General features: G+C 37.0%; 1 protein-coding gene across 1 annotated transcript; it reads right to left on the reverse strand.

Moving 5' to 3' along the window:
* Window positions 1–10,655: 10,655 nt before the first annotated feature.
* LOC140137241 (thyrotropin-releasing hormone receptor-like) lies at window positions 10,656–11,756 on the reverse strand. Its single transcript, XM_072158889.1, has one exon. The coding sequence runs from the start codon at window positions 11,754–11,756 to the stop codon at window positions 10,656–10,658; it is 1,101 nt and encodes a 366-aa protein (XP_072014990.1).
* Between the last annotated feature and the right edge of the window lie 7,933 nt (window positions 11,757–19,689).

Below are 19,689 nucleotides of genomic sequence, written 5' to 3' on the forward strand. Positions count from 1 at the left end.
ATTGCGCAGGGGAGGGTCAAATGAAGACTAAATTGAAGTGATTTGGTGGACCATTTTGGTACTAGTGTGTAAAATTTTAGTTTGAAAAAGCCGCAAATTTGTAAAATGATGGTGCATGAAACCTTCCTTGGACAAGTTTTCCCTGTAAGCCTATACCGCAAATTGGGCTTAAATTTGCAAATGTTGGAAGAAGAGCGAAAATGATCATATGTTTATCCACTACGCAAGGGGAGTCTGAGGGGATGTTCCCCCTGAGAAGTTTGAAAATTTGCAAAATGAAGGTCGAATTGAAGCCATTCGGTGCATTGTTTTTACACTACTATTTGAATCAATTGCTTTAAACAGAAAAAGGGCCCGAAATCAATTTGCAAAACTTGAGATTCAAGTGGCAATTACTAAAGCATGCATAAATCGATGAAGTCGTTATGGAGTCCGTCTTAATTTTTGACTTTGGTGGCAAAATGTGAGGGGCCCTGCATATCGGCGGACCCGCAGTACTTTTCACGTGCTTTTAGGACGAGGACCCGCCTTCAAGCAATGCCTAGTCGCAGGCCTCTATAGGACCTACTTCCAATCGTCCCGACTGTGCGGTTATTTACACATGGGCCTACTCAATTACGTGCAATTTAGTTTCTCTCCTCCTTTCCTCCATTTTCTCTTCTCTTTTTCTCCTTTCTTCCCCTTCTCTTCTCTTTATTTATTTATTGGGGGGCGTCAGCCACCTGAATCCGCGCCTTAATTGAGTCCATGTGTAGGCCTATGTTGGGGATTGGAGGGGGGTACTGAGGCCTACCACATTTAATAACGAACTTACTTACTCTTTGTGGGATTTCGAATCGCAACCATTAATTAATGAAACAAAGCTTATTTTTGACTCAGAGTTTAAATTTAAGATGCTAGCCGAAGTCAATAACTTTGCACATTCTTCGGGTTCCTTTGTTTCCACTCTTGTTAAAAGAAGACATAAAACCTGATGATCAGCTGACTCTTTCTGTTGACAATTTAAGTTTAAAACATTATTAACACACTTTTGTGTTGAAATTAATTGTAAACATTAAACAAAACCAATACATTGGCTATAGTTTCAAATCTTTCATAACATATAACCGTGGTGTTTGTAAAATATTTTGTAAAAGATTTGCAATTAGGCCTACTTTGATTGGATTCGAACATTGCAACTTTACAATGCTCAAGAACACGAAAACTTCGGGTGTGTGAAACATTGTTAAAAATTGTATGAAATGAGGATTCCTAGCGTAAACTAGTTACACTTTTAAATGTGAATGATAGGAGGTCTGTAGGCTAAAGGGGGCCCCGAAAATTTTTTGTGATGAATTTTTTTTGCTTCAGCCCCCCCCAGCAAGAGTTTGTGAACGGTCGACGGTCCCTATAGGCCTACCACACACAATTTATTCGCTACCTGAATTCGCTAATAGAGAATGAAAGATTTTTTATTTAATATTTGTTTTCAATTTTCGAATAATTATTTTTGTTTTCAATAGGCCTACGTTCCATAAAAATAAAAGTATTGTATCGGAAATTGAACGATACCAAAATGGTATCGAATCGCCCACCGCTAGAAAAACCAAATCATGGCGTCTATACAAAAATGTATGCGGAAGCCTTTCGGCAAGCGAATACAGTGAGTTTCATGGATTTATACTGGATATATAATGGATTTTCTTAAAGTGGAATGATTTCAGCATGCGGTACAGGTAAGTGACGAAACTGTTAATACACGTGAACTAGTAGGGTGTCCCATTTAGCTGTTATCATTGTGAACATACCGATTCACATTACAAATGCATTATAAATCATGTTTTGTAAGCTTCCCGTATGTCCTCAGAAAACTGAGCAAAAATTCACCTAATACTGAAAACCAAGGCATTTACTGTTCTTTAATTTCAACCTTATCAAACCTGAAACAAATATGCTGCCTTGCGAACACAAATTTTGCATATCATTGTCAACTAAAAGGGGGGGAAATAAGTTTAATTTCATTGATAACATGAAATTGATGCATATTAATGTTTTCAAAGCTGTGCATAATTAATTAATTTCCCCCCAAAAATAATTTTTATACTTTTAGCGTCTGTCACAAATGCTTAACAAGTGTGAGTGATTGGATTAACGGTATCAATTCTGAAATTCTAAAGAAACTCGATTTTGTGAATCGAGGTCTATGTACCTCTTCCGAGCTTCTACCTTTAAAAGCATGTAAGCTACATTGATACCGATGCCACCAATAGAACGAGAAGATTTGCCCCTTCATTTTGCATACCACTTTGACCAATTTTTTTTTCTCATTTCTCCACAAGATGCAGAAAACCCGCAAAAAAATCCAATGGGTGTAGTACCCCCTTAAATGAAGAACCTTGATTAAAATTTAGGTGGGTATAAAATAGGTATTATTTACAAAATGGAAGCTAAAACTTGATATGAATATTTTATTTTATATCACAAAAATAAATTATGTTCATGATTCATCTGATATACTTTACTGGTGCAAGATTTGTGCATACCTTGTATAAAGTGCTTAAAAATATTACATGTAATTTTTAAGATCGGCAATTCTTAAAGGTTTCAACTTTTTGTAATTCAGACTCTGTGAAGCAAGTGCGAAGCCATGGCCGCCCTAGATCCGCCCTGTACCACCCCCAACCCACCCACAACGCTTTCCTAACGACAGCGTTTACAAAGTTTGCCCAGAAGCTTTCCATTTGCTGCAGGCGTGCAGTGACTTTTTACTCCTAAAATAGCCCCTGCGGTAGCGTCATAGGGACACGATTTGAAAATTTAGAAAATCCCATAGGAAAATTGCCGAAACCCAGCTTGTGCCCCCCATCAGACCCGGTGGGCCCCATCGCGTGACCCCCTAGGAATATTCACACTGCAACCCCTGACACTACGCCACTGATTGTTATTGTTATGGTTGTACGTGTAATATTTTTATGGAGAGGATGTACACTATTGCTACATTGAGCACATACAATTACTTGATATTATTATGTTTGGACGTACAGATATGTTGCGAAAATATTTGCAACAATAATAATATACTTAGACATTCATTTCACTGTTTTCATGACCTTTGCTTAGCCGTACAACGTTTTTGCCGTGTATTGGCTTTTATTATTGAGATTTGTCAAATATTGATATCTTATAGAAATACGTGGCATAAGAGAATACGGCTTTCTTATTCCATTAAGTAAATTGTATTACAAGTGCTGCAGATGTTGACGCTAGAATGGGCATCTTTATGAACTTGGTAATATAAGCTGCAATTAAAGCCATATTATATTATATATAACATTTTCAAACAAAATAGGCCTAGATCAGCATTTCTTTGCCATAAAATGTTAGCTTTTACTACGGTGTCTGATCTCCGCCAAACTCCCCCTTTTATAATTCATATCCCCAAATGTTTAGTTTTCCCCCTTTTTGCGAAATGCTTTCCCCCTTTTCAACTTTTCCCCGTTTTCAAATAGTTTCCCCCTTTCGACTTTCCCCCTTTTCAAATAGTTTCCCCTTTTCGACTTACCCCTTTTCAAACAGTTTCCCCCTTTTCGACTTTCCCCTTTTCAAATAGTTTCCCCTTTTCGACTTTCCCCTTTTCATATAGTTTCCCCTTTTCGAATCACCCCTTTCAAATAGCTTCCCCTTTTTAATTTCCCCTTTTCAAATAGTTTCCCCGTTTTCGAATTACCCCTTTACAAATAATACCCTTTTTTATTTTCACCCATTTTGTAAATAGTTCCCCCTTTTGACAAATCATCCCCCTTCAACTTTCCTCCCGCTTTTCACAAATAGGTTCCCATTTTAAATAGTTTCTCCCTTTTTAAAATAATACTCCCTTTTTTTTTTTTTTACTCCCTTTTTGTTTGGGTACTCCCCGTTTTCCGTGCGTAGGCTTTACCAGTAAGCCTGGACCCTGGAGAGTACCGTGCACTCACTAGAGCTCATTCCGCTACATCCATTATTGGAAAGGCGTTCTACATGAATTTGGATACCAACGTAGGTAGATTTATAGCCTGTTGTGCAAGCGCCCGCTAAATTCAATGGGTTAGGGATCCGTCAACTTTTATGTACGTTTATAGAGGGGCTGTACAAAGAGCAAACCCGATATGATTGATAAACCAAATGATGTTCAGAATGTTAAGGTTACACAAAGAGACGTATAAAAAACGTATAAAAGACGTATAAAGTTGTTCTCTAAAACAGAGTTTTCTCAGTAATCAAATATCGCAGCGAGTGAAATGTTGGTGCATTGGATGTAGCTTAACATTTTTGTGTGTGTTATATACAAATTATTAGAATAAATTTTAATATCCTTCGTTTAAAGCATTTTAACCCACCATGTTCACAAGATCAAAAACACGTTCCATGAGGTTTTTTTCAAATGTGCGCTCCGTATAAATCCACACCCAGCGATTGTTTTCTTCTTTTTCGTATTGTATTACAAATCGATCAAAGAAATAATGTTGCCATGGGGAAGAACCAAATACAGTACCGATTAAATTTTAAAAGCCCGTTTTGGGGGAAAATTTTGGAGAATTTGCTTGAGAAAAAGCTGGTTTGTGAAATTATCGATATCTTGATTACGAGACGTTAATTTAGACATCTGAATACCTACATTATTTCTCAACATTCTGCCAATTGCTATTCCATTTGATTTTCACTCCAAATTGAAGCTAGTTTTGCAAAAACGAGGTTTTCCTCCATCAGTTCGTTCAAAATTTCAGCGCCGACATGCGTGTTTATTCTAAGAGCCATAATGCGGACGCGATTGTAATCATATGTAATTGCATCCAATTATAGTTATATCATCCGCTTTGAGAACAGTCAATTTTTGTAAGTTGATCTGTGGCCGAGTGGATAGAGCGTTGGACTGGGAATCTAATATGAACTATTTTTGTGGGTTCGAGTCTCCGTGTGGCTGAATTTTCTTTTCTTTTTTCTCTTTTCTCATTTTTACTTCCTTTCTTTCCTCTTTTCTTTCTCCCTTTCTTTTATCATTTCTTTTTTTTTTTTCATTTCTTTCATTTCTTTCTTTCTTTCTTTTCGTTCATTTTCTTTCTCTCTTTTTCTTTCTCTTTTCACTATTTCTTTATTCTTTCTTGCTCCTTTCTTTTTAGTTTTATTTGATTGATTCGCTGAGTGCAGTGAATCGTGATTGATTGTTTTTCACTTTGTAGGCCTGCTAAGTCTGTCTTGTTGATTTCATCCCAAATTCGATTTACAAATAATTGCTTTTTGATATTGTTGTTGTTGCCTATCCTTACATTGTAATCAGGGGAATAGCAGCATTGATTTCATCAAAGATATCAAGGCTATAAATTCAAAATCAACACATTTTCCAGGGCGTAGCTTGACGAAGTGCCCCCAATCAATTTTAAAATTTATAAAATCCTTGTGAAAATTGCCGAAAATGGCTTGTGCCACCCCCCGGCATCCGAGCTCCGGGCACGAGCTAAGCCAAGTTTCATAGCCTTTTCATGTCTTGACCGTGGATCGATATTCTATTGTAAGTAGGCCTACGTCCCGGTACGCTTGTTCATTTTCTGCATGGCTGTTTCTGTTATGAACCTACGCCCCTCTGAAATCAAGCGCATGAAAAACTCTCGGCTAACCTTAAACGGGTGAAATGGCATGCATAAATATTTATGCTGGTCAAATTCATAGCAATGATGTTTGAAAGTATGTGAAGAACTTGTCTATAAACAGGGATATGTCAGAGACAACAAACAACTGGCTGCCATTGTTACAGAAGCCTAGATAGGCATAATAAGAATTGTTTGTGCTATATATTCAAAAGGTTTTTTTTAAAGTTAGCACCAAAGTTTAAAACAAGCGGTCTTAACAGTGAAATGACAATAAAAGCATACATTTATAAAGCGGGCCTGGACAAAATGGGCATTGCATATTTATGACAAGTGTGGCTGTGTGATTTTATGCAACTTTATTTTAAGCCAGTTCCGAGTAATTTTCGCTATTCTTTGTTTGTCAACAATCCCGTTAACAATAAAAATGTGCTTTCTAATCAAAGGCTCTATGGCATATATTCAATTGACCAGACAAATGAACCAGGGACTTCGGTCAGTGGTGCACGCCTCAAAAATCCAAAAAGAATTAGTAGGCCCTATATGTTAGATGAAGAATTAAGTAGCAATTAAGCCTAGTCTTTTTTAAAAGTCGAGACAAGTCCAAAATAATAACGATTAATAAGGCAATCTAATTGATTCGAATTCCAATCTCCTGGCCTTTTCCTGGGTCTATATTTAGTTGCATGATATAATTCAGATTATGATTTTTTTTTAATGTAGATCTATATCCTATAGAATTAGAATTCATAAATTACATAATAAGTATCATTTTATTCATTTTATTTAGCTCAAGAATTTGTATCAGACAATCACGTGCTTTCAACGTGTAGGCTGGACCTATTTCAATATCGAAGTACATGTATGCACGATCGAAGCATGAAGGCTGGCAAAGAAAATTGGAATTTACTACCAGCGCACATGTCGCCAATACGTACCACTCCTTCGGTCATGTTGTGTATATCACCGTCCCGCACGCCGTGTACGTACTGTGTGTTATGAACATCGTGTATGCGTTTGACTAATAATTCCATTGTAATAATAAAGCGCCGGTTCCGGCGTTTTATTCAAAATCTCGGATTTTGACAAAACTACAGCACCTAGAGTCTTGAATTTTGTTTTTGAGCCGAACAACTACGGCAAAGCAAAGAAAATTGAAATTTACTACCAGCGCATATGTCGCCAATACGTACCACTCCTTCGGTCATATTATGGTACGACCCTTTATTGTGTAGATCACCGTCCCGCACGCCGTGTACGTACTGTGTGTTATGAACATCGTGTATGCGTTCGACTAATAATTCCATCGTAATAATAAAACGCCGGTTCCATCGTTTTATTCAAAATCTCGGATTTTGACAAAACTACAGCACCTAGAGTCTTGATTTTTGCAGGGTATATTGGTTTAATAAAGTACAATATAATCGTGTAAAAAATGAATTTTAAAAATTCAGTGAGGGCGTCTTCCTCAGCAAATGTTATAATATGGCTTTAAGTGGTTGAAACTGTATCGCTCTCTATATCGTGCAGAAGTTCTCTTGTGCACTAATTGATCACAGTAGCCCAGCCCAAAGAGCTTTTAAATAGAAATAGAGTCGCAATAGATTATATAATCTTTTGTTCGTTTGATGCCGATTAGAAGTTGCGACAGGCTATTCATAAAAGTGGTACCATTGTTTCGAATAAAGGGGTTCCGGCCATTAAATTGGTCACTGATCCGGCATCATATTAACGCTCTACACAACAGGCGAGTATCAATAAGTGACCACACTACAGTCATGTGTAAGGGCAGTCATGTGTAAAGTGGTACCATTGTACTCGTGTATCCCAAATGTGTGCTTGTGTGGGTCTGGAGTCTATAAGGAGGCTTTAGCTGTCGATGCAATCATCTTTACCACCCACCTGACGTTAGGCGTTTCATTTAAATAAATTGAATGCTCTCGCTGATCGATTACACATTAGAATGTATGAAGGCTGCCATCTATATTACACTATAATGGGAATCGCTATACGTATACATGTAAGTATAAGTATAGGCCTATAAAGGTTGTTTTTAAGAAATTTTCATTTAATTTTATTTTAAGAAGGAGATTGGTATAGAAATAGTGGCGTACCCAAAGAGGGGAGGGGGTTGGGGAGGGGCAGATTCACCTCTGTGAGAAGTCTTGGGAGGGGGAGGGAGGAAGAGGGATATGGAGAATGAGAGAGGGCTGGAGGAAGGGAGAAATAAAAAAGATAAATAAAGACAAGTAAATAAATAGAAATATAAGGAAAATGATGGGAATGAGAGAGGGAGGGTGAGAGGGGACAATGAGAGCGAGGGAGTGATAAAGTGTAGGCCTAGGAAAGAATAAGTACAGAGAAGGGAAAAGAAAGGAATGATGAATACATTTAATAATAATTATTAGGCCTATATAATAACTAAACACATAACAGCACTGGGCAGCCATTCGATGATGTCAATGCCTTTATTCGTTACGTAATTAAAACGCCCAGTCAGATGTATTTCACACCTACCAAACACAACTCACCCAATTTCGCAAACTGGACGTTGAATGTACACTCTCATGAATATTGATTGGCAACATTTTCCAATATGTCAGCGCTCTAATCGGAAACAATAGAACAATAGACCCTGCAGAGCGTTGGCCCAGCCCACGTACATCATTCATGTAATGCGGACAATACAAGATAAAAGTCAAGATTTATCCTATTTTTTAATACGTTTTTGAAACGTCGAATAGAAATATCGCTGATCCATGAATGGAGACACGAATTGTGATGATGAAGAACCCTTCAATGTTCTGTTGCTGATTTTGAATTACATTTATTAACGATCATGCTATTAATTATTCTACAGCATCTGAAGTACTAGCATCTGGCTTAAGTTGTGACTGGACCTACGACGTTGCAAACATTACATATTCTTATGGTATAGAACTACGTGACACAGGAGAATATGGCTTTGTTATTCCAGCAAGCAACATCCAACCGAGTGGGGAAGAGATGGTCGCTGGGATGAAAGTATTAGGGCACCATATTCTGAACTCAGGCAGTAGAAGTTATAATAACAGTTTAAATTTTTTGCAACTAGTGGTCACAATGTTGGTTTCTTTAGTCATGGATTGGTTTTAACAAGATCTTGATAAGTGGTGCTAAGCAATTTGCATATTTCGAGGAGAAATCATTTGAGTTAGGAAGTACCGTTTGGCAACTAGTGGTCACAATGTTGGTTTCTTTAGTCGTGGATTGGTTTGGACAAGATCGTGACAAGTGGGAAATAATGTGTATTTTTCGAAAAGAAGGCATTTGTGTTAGGAAGTACCGATGCTTTTGAATTAGTCGAGTCTAAATACCCACAATGGTGATACATTACAGTTCTTTACATAGGCTCTAGAAATCATGCCAAATTTAAAAGCTTCTTGATTTTTTATAGTTCAATTTTACAGAATTTGATGATCTTTGTTTAACAACAGAGATCCTAACGTTTGTTGTTGAGTTTCATTTTCTTCGATATATTAATAACATTTAATGGTAACTTTCTGTGATAGTTAAAAAAAAACTCACAAGTTCGCCTAGTTTGGATACCAACTGACAGTGGCGTAGATTTCTTTTTGGCATTGGGGGCATGGTGTTGGAAAGATTTCTTGAAGTATTGTGAATTCAGCACCTTTTGGGGACATAATAAGGTCATGGTAGAAATGCGAGCAAAGCAATTTTGGGACTAATAAGTCCCAGTGGGAGGTTAATTTAGTCAGAAACACACTTACAGGCAGCAACAAAGTGCGTGCATCTTCGGCTTAAATACATGAACTATTACTTCTACAAGCATGAAAATGTTCATCGAGAGAATTGATGATACAAGGTAAGTAAAAAAAGTGCAATAGAGTAAAAAATCGATATTTATGTTAAAACCACAATCCCGGTCATAATTGTTCGAACACTTTAACATGGGTACCTCAAATATGCCCCCATTCCCCCTGATCAATGTTGTTGGTTGTTTTTTGGCCATGAACCCCTAGAAGCATCCAACATTGATTGGTGGGGCAGGGGGAGGGTTGTAATAGTAGGAAATGGTTCAGACTTTACGTCAAAGAAATCGAAATTTTAATATGTCAAGTATGTCAGAAATACGGTCTCAAACAGTCCTACTTTGACACAAGTGTTCGAACGACTTATGTCCGGGATTGCAGGTTGAACTTTCCCATTTTTGAAAGTTTCTATAAATCCAACACTCAACGTTCTGTGAAAAAATGAAGCGAATCACAACTACCGTTATGAGTCATTTTGCTGCGATACCCAATTTCATTATTTGTCCACGAGGTACCATGTATTTTGAATGAATGCACACAATGCACGATAAAGGCATTAGCTCTGAAACTTACTTTAACTTAAATACGGTTGATTTTTGCGTTATTTTGAGTTCTTTTTTTCTGTTCAAACAAACTTTCTAACATTACTTTAAGTCCTCCATACCTCGAACATTAAGGACTCCAACTTAAATTTTTTTTAAATCCCAATATGTCCAACTTACTGGATATTTTGTAATTCACTTGCGCGCATATCATTTCGACATTTGAAAAACTCGCCTACAAATTTGTATGTTTTTGATAGAGAATAAACATCTTTAAAGTAAAGGAAAAAAATGAAAATAACAACAAATAATGTTTCTTCTCCATAAACAAGACCAAGGGCAATAACATTTTGGGTGTTCCATTTTATTTCAATGCTAATGAGGTTAAGAAAATGGTAATTGTTCCATATCTACCTCACACAAATTGGACTGACATTCAAGTTTTAAATGTCTCTTGGACAAACATTAAAATAGGGTATCACTATAAAATGTGTCATAAAAACAAAACAGTGAATGATAATTCCTTGATTTTTTTCACACAAGGTCACAAATGGATATATCATTTAAAAATGTTTTAAAACCATAAAGGTTCAGCTCGCTTCTTAAATATAAATGAGTGCTTTTCTCTATTGCACTTTTCTTGACTCACCCTGTATATTCAATGTTTATATTGATTCAAGCATATTATAATTCGAGCTAGCTTATTGTCGCGTTGCCTTAGTTGAGATAGGCCCATTCACTGCTGTACACATCTGTTTCTTTTTACACCCAAATGCCTCCCTAAATGCCTCATAATAAAACGAACTGCTAAGGTTGTACAGGATCGGATTGATTGACGAATTCACATACAATAACCCCCTGCTGATGATGACAACGAGGCCAAGAGCTTCATCTGAATTGAAGATTCCAAAACCAATAGTTAACTTCATAATGATATGAACAGCGACAAATCGGTAAATAACCTGACATGCAAAGAAGACGCTACCATTTAGGATCAACAAACGCGCAACCTGGTTGCGTACTTGAGTGGCCTGCTCTTGCATCTGACTATTTTTATCATCGGTGATCTGTTCCGCTTTTCGTTTATTCAGTGTGTAGATTATTACCACATACATATATCCATTCCAAATCATAGCAACGAAGAAAGGTGCAGTCTGAAGCACTTCACCCATTATGACCACATCAGGATGGATTGGAACGCAGTCTTTGATAATGCTGGGAAAGTTATTGAATTCTTCGTCATCCGGCCAAACAACACAGCTTGAACCAAGTCGACCATCTTTCAGCGAGACAAGAACACCCAGTATGATACTAACTAAAGTGTTAGCGATGATAATCTTCAATGTGCGACGCTTTCCAGCAATCGCCCTGTGTTTCAATGGGATGCAAATTGCGTAGTACCTTTCAAGAGTTACCAATGTATATAAACCCATCGACGCAAAGTACATTGTGAGAGGTATTCCAAAGACAAGCAAACAACCAGCTGAGTGATCCCATGCTGAATCATTGCGAACAGGAGATGTAAAGAAAACCCACAAATACGGGCCAACTGATGTCAAGATGAAAGTGATATCGGCAAGAGCCACACAGACGAGGTAATAATTTGTTATTGTCCGAAGCCGTTTGATTTTTGCAACTACAAATAAGAAGGCAGCGTTACAGGACACACCGAAGAGTAAAATGATAGGCAATATCACAGAGTAAACAACAGTTTCTGAATCAGAATAGAGCAAAATTGCAGCGTCAGACGCATTGACCAGATACAGCGTATTCGAGTCAGTACAGATTTCGTTCTCAGCCATGTTTGATGTCATTTTGAAGAAATCAGATTCACAATCTTGAGTAGCACTACTGAGAGATTCAGTGACGATCTTCTGAGCTTTAAAGTTTCTCTTGAGTGAGTTTACGCACATAAATACATAACTTTACTCACAATGTAATATGACTGGTTCGATTTTCTTTCATGTGTGCTGCCAGTTCGAGGCTCTCCTCGCACATTGTGCATAATGGTGGAACCATGCAAGTAGTGAATATGGGATGTCTTTATAGACGAATCAATTTGCATTTGAGCAAGACAAAATTGGAATATAAATTTTATATCACAAAATAGGTCAAAGTTAACATGATTCAATGTGCTTTGACGTTTTTGCCATGTTACGCAGGTAACGAAACACCTGACAATTTGAGACCATTTTGATCAAAATCGGAGCATTTTTTTACTTTTTTTTACCCCTGTGGACAATGGTGGAGACCATCATTTAGCCTTTATGATGAAACTGAAATGCGCGCATATTAATCAATTTTATTACATTATTTGTATTATTTCCACAATGCCCCTCAGCTATATTAGTTCTGTTATAGCAAACTCAATATTGCCTTGTTGTAAACTTAAAGATATATATAAAGAAGGGTCTTGCGATTGGCGCGAATTGATTTTCATCTAATTTCATTTGTCAATAACCTTGATTATGTTTAAAGTTCTAAATATGATTAGTTTTGCAATAACACGGCTAGCATGGTTAGTAACCGAGGGTTTATAAGGTTAGTGTTATTGGTCAAATAGGACGACTCGTGTATTTCTGAAAATAGTAGTTTATTGTATAGCGTCGTTTATTGTAAATTATTGTAAATTTCCAAAAATGCCTGAAACAGGTTTTTTGTTGTTGTAATATTTGATAATTTGGTTCTGTTCATACCAAAAATGCTTTTATTGCATTGTAATCTTTCAAATTAAAGTTCAAGCAATAGTCTGCATTGCCAGTGATAATTCCAGTGTCACTGCAGTGGCCGAGTGTGATCCTTCATGGAAATAAGCTTACCCATTTATAAATGATATTATGTGTATAGGTAAGCTTATACAGCAGAAACACAGACTACTACCTCGGCGATTGAAGATAATGTTCACATTGGCCCTTCGTGCACAACAATGTAAGCTTTTTCATGGAAGTTATAGTCACTGACATTGGCAATTACAGCATCTGGGATGCCATTCTGCAAAACAAATTAGTCCATATCAATTCATTCGAAATCGCAAAAGAAAGATGGCGGCTGAGCAGTCCATGAAAACGTTTCGATTTGATCACGTGCACGCACCATCGCGTTGTGATTGGTTTAAGTTTAAGTCTTTCGAAAGATTTAAAAATAGATTTTCTTTTTCCCGATCCCAAAGAAAATTTTAATCAAACCACGCGTAAAATAGATCTTAAAGACTTAAAAATTTACAAGTCTCAACTAAGATTTAAATTTTAAGTCTTTCTAATTTATAGTGTACATATGTTTATAAAACTAGCTGTCACCCGTCTTTAGCGGTCACTGTCTTTTTGCGGTACTGTTATTGTATATAATTTTGTTTTAATGTTAGGATAATGATTGTCATTTAGAATTACAATTGAGAAGGTCAGGTGTAATTTCAATGTTTGAGTTAATGTTTTTACCTTGGGGTGCACCCCATTTTGAAAGTTGTGCAATTTCACCTGATGCAGCGCAATTTGACGTGCAGTCTCAGAACAATCAAAATATATTTACAATTTTGTAGGACACTTACGTTCAACATGGGCCTAAATATTTTGCATAGCACAGTCCCACAGTGTCATCGCCCCTATATCTTCATGGTAGAAATCGCCATGGTAGGTTGAATCCACAGCCACGCATGGCAATTTTCTTCCGACCTTTAATATTAGAGGCAGTAGCCAAGTGACCTGACTAAGGCTACTGACAATAGCCGGGGTAATTGATTTCTCGCTGTGTGAGTAAGCTTGTATACGACATTGCGATCAATGGTCATACTGCCTCCACTGTAGTGAGTGCAGCTATATATAGCCTGCGCGCCGTAGTCCATACAGGACCAACGCAATATAAAATTAGAATTTTGGTCAGATTTTGAGTTCAAGCCGCATGGCCTTTTCCTCAAAGCGCAAACTAACGACTATCATATCTGTTCAACACGTATTTTCAAGTGTATGAGACCACATCTGGTTTCTTGAGACAAAATCATTTACGGGAGATATTCATCATTTTCCAACCCGGTATCCGAAGATTTTCGTCTGATATCAAAATCGTGCATAGCAATTCACGTGTATCGATCCCGTGTATTTATTTTAATATCTCTGCTGCATCAAATAATTATTAGCCAGGCGATGTCGGTGTGAGTCCCTTAGCTGAATAAATTTAGGCCTTCAAGACATCCAAATACTTAGCCTTACCAGACTTGCACCTGCATTGCTGAAAAGTCACCCAATTGTTTTCTTAACCATATGTTCCTATGGGACAGGAAATTGTTGAAAGTCTCAGGGAAAATCTTCAAAAGTCACCCATTTGGGCTACCAAACCACGAGTTTGGCAACCCTGATTAATTTGTCCTTCAACACAAAAACTTCAAACACTTGAACTAATTCAATAAACAAACACTATACTGTTGACAATAGGTTCTCCATAAAAACCCAGTTACCCTTTGAATACATGCTAATGTTGACAAATCAGTTGAATAAACAATACATGTTAATGAGTTTCTACTGTGTGATGTAATAGTTGATGCAGTGACCGGAGCATGATACAAAAAAGAGTATGCGAGTGAACAATATGGCATTGTTATTTTAGGCTGAAAGGCCATTTCAGTGCTTTTGGAACCAATTAACTTAATTTTGACCCCCTTAACGTAAACAAAAACAAAATTTGACATTTTATTAGGGTGCGCATGACCTTGTTCTTCGCATCACAAGTCTGTTTTCCGAAATAATATAAACCGTAAAAGTTTTTAGCCTTACAAATTTACCAGTTACAGTAATTTATTATAGATATATAATATATCACTATGTGAGATCTGCCTTGTAAATAATGAATTACTATGGGAATATACATGTTTGTATTAAAAAGAATACCCGACCGACAACACGAGTTCCTTGTAGATATTTTATGGACAGACAACACTCTTGTCTGGGTATTATGTCACCTGTTTCACTTAGCACTTAGCCAGCGTATTATTTTGTCTTTTGATCTATGACCCGAGTCTCCTCCACCCAATATTAAATGTGAAGCTATGTGATTTTGATGGGCAACATGCTATGCGATGACCAATTTGTGTATTTCTGAACCTGAAGAAGCTGAAGCTTTTCTTACTTGCCGCTGAAGCTTTCTGACCTGTCGCTTATTTTTCCTATGTGCTCTTTTATCATTGTTTCGAAAAGCGACCCGTAAAGAAAGGAAACAATCTGGATCAGAAGTAGGGTTCAAGTCACCGTGAATGAGGACGATAGGGCTTATAAACTGGATATAATTTATGACCAGTTCACGAATAAACGGGAACAAGGAAGGTGACATCATAAAAAAACCAGACAAGATTGTTGCCGGTTCTAAACAAACCATACAGAAAAATCGGCCCAGAGGGAACAAGATTCCTGACAGGAATTGAAATACTTCTGAAAAAGAGCCCGTTATACTTTAAAGACATAATGATAATTAACGAAGTTCGAAAATAAACTGAAAACTGTTATTATATGATGCACATAATTGACGTCTTGAATATCCACGAATTACATATTTTCAAGACAAAACTCTTTTCTTTGAGGAACGAAGACGAAGAAAATGCTTGTACACATATATTGTGGGTTACATGAAAACGTCACAAATTTAATGTACGCAAACAAATACAACAATGTCACCGTTTATTTCATTGGTGCAAACATGGAAGTAATAGTACTTCCATGGTGCAAAAGATAAGTTACAAAACTCACAGTACTAGTGTCCTAACTTTTCTCAACCTGGTTGGGAGGAGAAGTGATCACAAATATGGCAATAAATGGACATGTGCTGACGATTGTAATACATTGTATATTGTCAGCATTTTACGCTTATAATTATGTATTTTTAGTTTAACGTAGTACATCAAAATTTGGACACGAAAATTATACTAAAACAAGTAAAGTTGTTGAAAAGAAATGAAGACACTGAGCTGGGCAAAATGCATTGTTGCAACCAGCCAATTTTTGAAAATTGAAGTATCACCACATTATTGTTGCTTACAATCTCTACTTTAACATATTTATTTCATGTTATTTATGCATATCAATTTTGGGGTTGTCTTGTTTTTGTTTTATTCGTTTTTGCCTATATCTAAAAATCCAATCTCTAACATTGGCCTTAGTAGATCAGATCATATCATTTATAATTGATTTATGTTCTTAATGTATTATTTGGGTTTGCGAATTACACAGGGCCAGGCAAGTAGAATATTATCTATATCTGCTGATATTAAAATTTGGTCTAACACGATATATAAATTGGTTATATTCCTGCAACCATGTGGCAGCCATGTACATTTTTAATCGTTGGGCATTATATTAACATTCTGTAGTGATGGTAAGTTGTGGTATCACCGGCAGAATCGTTATAGGGTACACAACTATTTAACAAAATGTAAAATTGTAAAAAGGTATGAGTAACCTTATTTGTTTTACAAATCTGGACCAATTTGTAGTGTCACACATCATTGCGTTCGGTCACAATGGTTCATTATGTAAAAAAAGAGGCAGTTTGAAAAGTTGCACCTTAGTCCATAAGAGTCAATTTTCAAACAATACAGTATGTCAGGTCTGTTCATGTGTTTGTAATGGAAATAAAACTGAAAGTCTAGATGTTCAGTAGTAAATGTGTCCTCCTACACTGTTAACAAGTGCATTACAACGTCGGCGCATGCTGTTTATTAAAGTCCGGATCCGTTGCTGGTTTCAGCCAAATTCACTAGTGACACGTCCACGAGGTGCTGTCGGCTGATTTTTCACTTCTCCTGTCACCTGAAATATTGTATTGGGCGCAACTCCCATACGACGAGCAATTTCTTTGGTACATTTTCATCCAGCAAACCTATTGGTCGATTGCGAAGGAAATCGGGCAAACGTGGCATTTTAAAAATTACTTTTCACATGTGATGAACTACTGACGATGTATGTATGATCTATTCTCACCGCAGTACATATCCCGCCCAACTCAGGCATTTATCATTAAAGAGAAAAGAATTAAACACTGGCTTTGTTTTCGAAAAAGAAGAAAAACAAAGATTAAGTTTTCTTTAACGAACACATGAATATTCCTGGCCTACTGTCTTGTTTTAGAGTTGCCTCCTATGGACTCATCTCTTTTGTTTACATAATGAACCATTGTGACCACATGACGTGTGACGCTATAATTTGGACCAAATGTGTAAAACAAATAAGGCTACCCATACCATTTTACACGTTTGCATTTCGTCAAATATTTTTCGAGTTATTTTAAAAAGTATTTAGGGGGGACTTATAAGTTGTGGACCCTATATATCCAATATTGTGAATGTCGTAAGTGACATTTTGCTTATTCTGTCAGCTACTTTGAGCTTTTAGGACGAACAAGTCATTTCTTTTATCTAATTAGCCTGTAATAATGCGACACAGTTTTGCCATTACAGTCTTCAAACAACGTGGTCAAAATTGGCCACGTAGTAATTAATTATGCACCTTATCCCTAAATAGTGGTCAGATGTTAATCACAAAAAGGTCAAAATTTGACCACAATTTAGGGGTAAGGTGAATAGTTAACTACTACGTGGTCAATTTTGACCACGTTGTTTTAAGAGTGTACCCTCCTCTGCGCATATTTCAAAATATCATTATTTCACCAGAAATACCAAAATGTCAAAAAGAATTCTAACGAAAAACAAAACAAAAACAAAACGTGTAACAAAGGAAGATCCAACTGTTTATTATGTTTGAAAGTGAAATTGGTGATTTTTTTTCTCACGCGATAAATTCACCCGCAAGGCAGTTATTTGAACTTTTGCGAGCGGAGTGTGCTATTATACAAATATTATTTGTCTATGAGTGTAATGGTCGAAATATAATCACGAGGTGAAAGATTGATTGTTCCATTCCACGAGCCGGAAGAACGAATTTAAGACAGTTAATATTTATTTTATATCACTCGTACATAAATTCTATTACTAAAATACTATTTAAGGTAGGAAATACATTTTTATATCAACATAACACCATGTTTTTCCGTGATATATTTCACATTTTGGGGTCCACCCTATAACTAAATCGGCGAGTCTAAGAGTCAGCGCACGGCTTGGCGCAGGCGCACTACGGTGCAGCACTATGATGGTAAAAACTATCACACGGAGAGACTGATGGTAAAAATGATAAATGGCAATCAACCAATGAACTGTCTAGAATTTATGTATGAGTGATATAATACCCTCTGTGAGGAGTTGGTGTTTTCAGTCAACAGTGGACTTCGGTTGTATATATAAATGCGCATATATAAATGCGCACGTGACATCTACAAGTCGCCATACCGTATTAAACGATATAAGGTACCCGGATGTACATAAACTCCCCGTGCAAAAGTATAGGGAAAATGACAGGTCGCAAGGAAAATTGCTTTTGCAAAATAGTGGCATTGATTGCAAAGGGTAAAATAACTTGACCCGAAAGATAAACTCTTTATTAACGTTTTCTATCACGGAAAAACAAAATGAACTGCGGAAAAGCTAGATATCGCTGATTTACAAACTTATATTTCATAATTTCCGTGCTAAATGGGCGTGCCAATTGGCCATATCTATGACGTAGTGCTGGTTTCATACTATCATGCTGCTTGCCGCCGAGCGACGTGACACACGCGCATTGTAGACAAACAGACACAATCAAGACTTGTGAATGGCTGATAAGTCATGCCTCTTGTCGCAACGCCATGAAAGTATGAAAGGGGACAAGGTCAGAACTGTGCAGGCGGCGGATGACATGATCGAGCCGGCAACTTGTGAAACCGCCCGGTTCATTATCGAACCCCAACGGTTTTAGCTTGTATTTATATTTTTTATCAACATAGGCCTATTTGTTTGTGATATTTCAAGCGTTTTAAAATTTCAAAATAATCCCATTCACGGTTGACGATGAAAATTTACTGAATTTAGAGAATGCAATGCGGCCACCACCTGGAACTGTGGTCGCAATTTCAGTGATTGACAGTGAGGTAACACGAACATGGCACTGGCCATCTGGTCACGTGTGCATTTATATATGCGCATTTATATATACAACCGAAGTCCACTGGTCAATAGAGAGTTTGCGATTTCCAAACGCAGTGATCGTACGCTCGTCTATCTATTCAAGATCACTCTCCTGTGACGGAGCGAGGGCGATTATTTAGCCAGTATTGAAGATTCTGTACGTACGAAATAAACGTATAGGCGAGGTAGAAAATGCAAAAGATATGTCCGTTTTACAAAAGATATTCAATTCAAGGATATTGAACATACGAAGGAAAGTGTAACTATTAATATGATTCAATTTTGAATCATTATAATAAAGCAACAGTGAGGTGTGAACATTTGACATCATACGTGCGATTCATACGTACAGATTGTCCATTGAAATGCGTGTGAGATCGGCCGTATATTAAAAAACATATTGCAATTGACATCTTTGACACAAACATACGGAGTAACGCACGGTGTAAGTTGAAATTACATGTACGTCGGTGATCGTGCAACGTGACTAATTCTACCGAAATATTGATTTAGTCGCGGATCGTGCAAAGTGACTAATTCTACCGAAATATTGATTTTGTAGCAAATTTTGGTCAAAAGCATTTGAGGTCACAAGAGGACCGAACACCGTATGCAAAATTGTTTGCAGCCTCAAGCGATACATACGTGCGGATATGAACGCACGTAACGCGTACAGAACATCGCAATCTCTCCAA

The sequence above is a fragment of the Amphiura filiformis genome, chromosome 17 (genome assembly GCF_039555335.1).
Source record: "Amphiura filiformis chromosome 17, Afil_fr2py, whole genome shotgun sequence".
NCBI lineage: Eukaryota > Metazoa > Echinodermata > Ophiuroidea > Amphilepidida > Amphiuridae > Amphiura > Amphiura filiformis.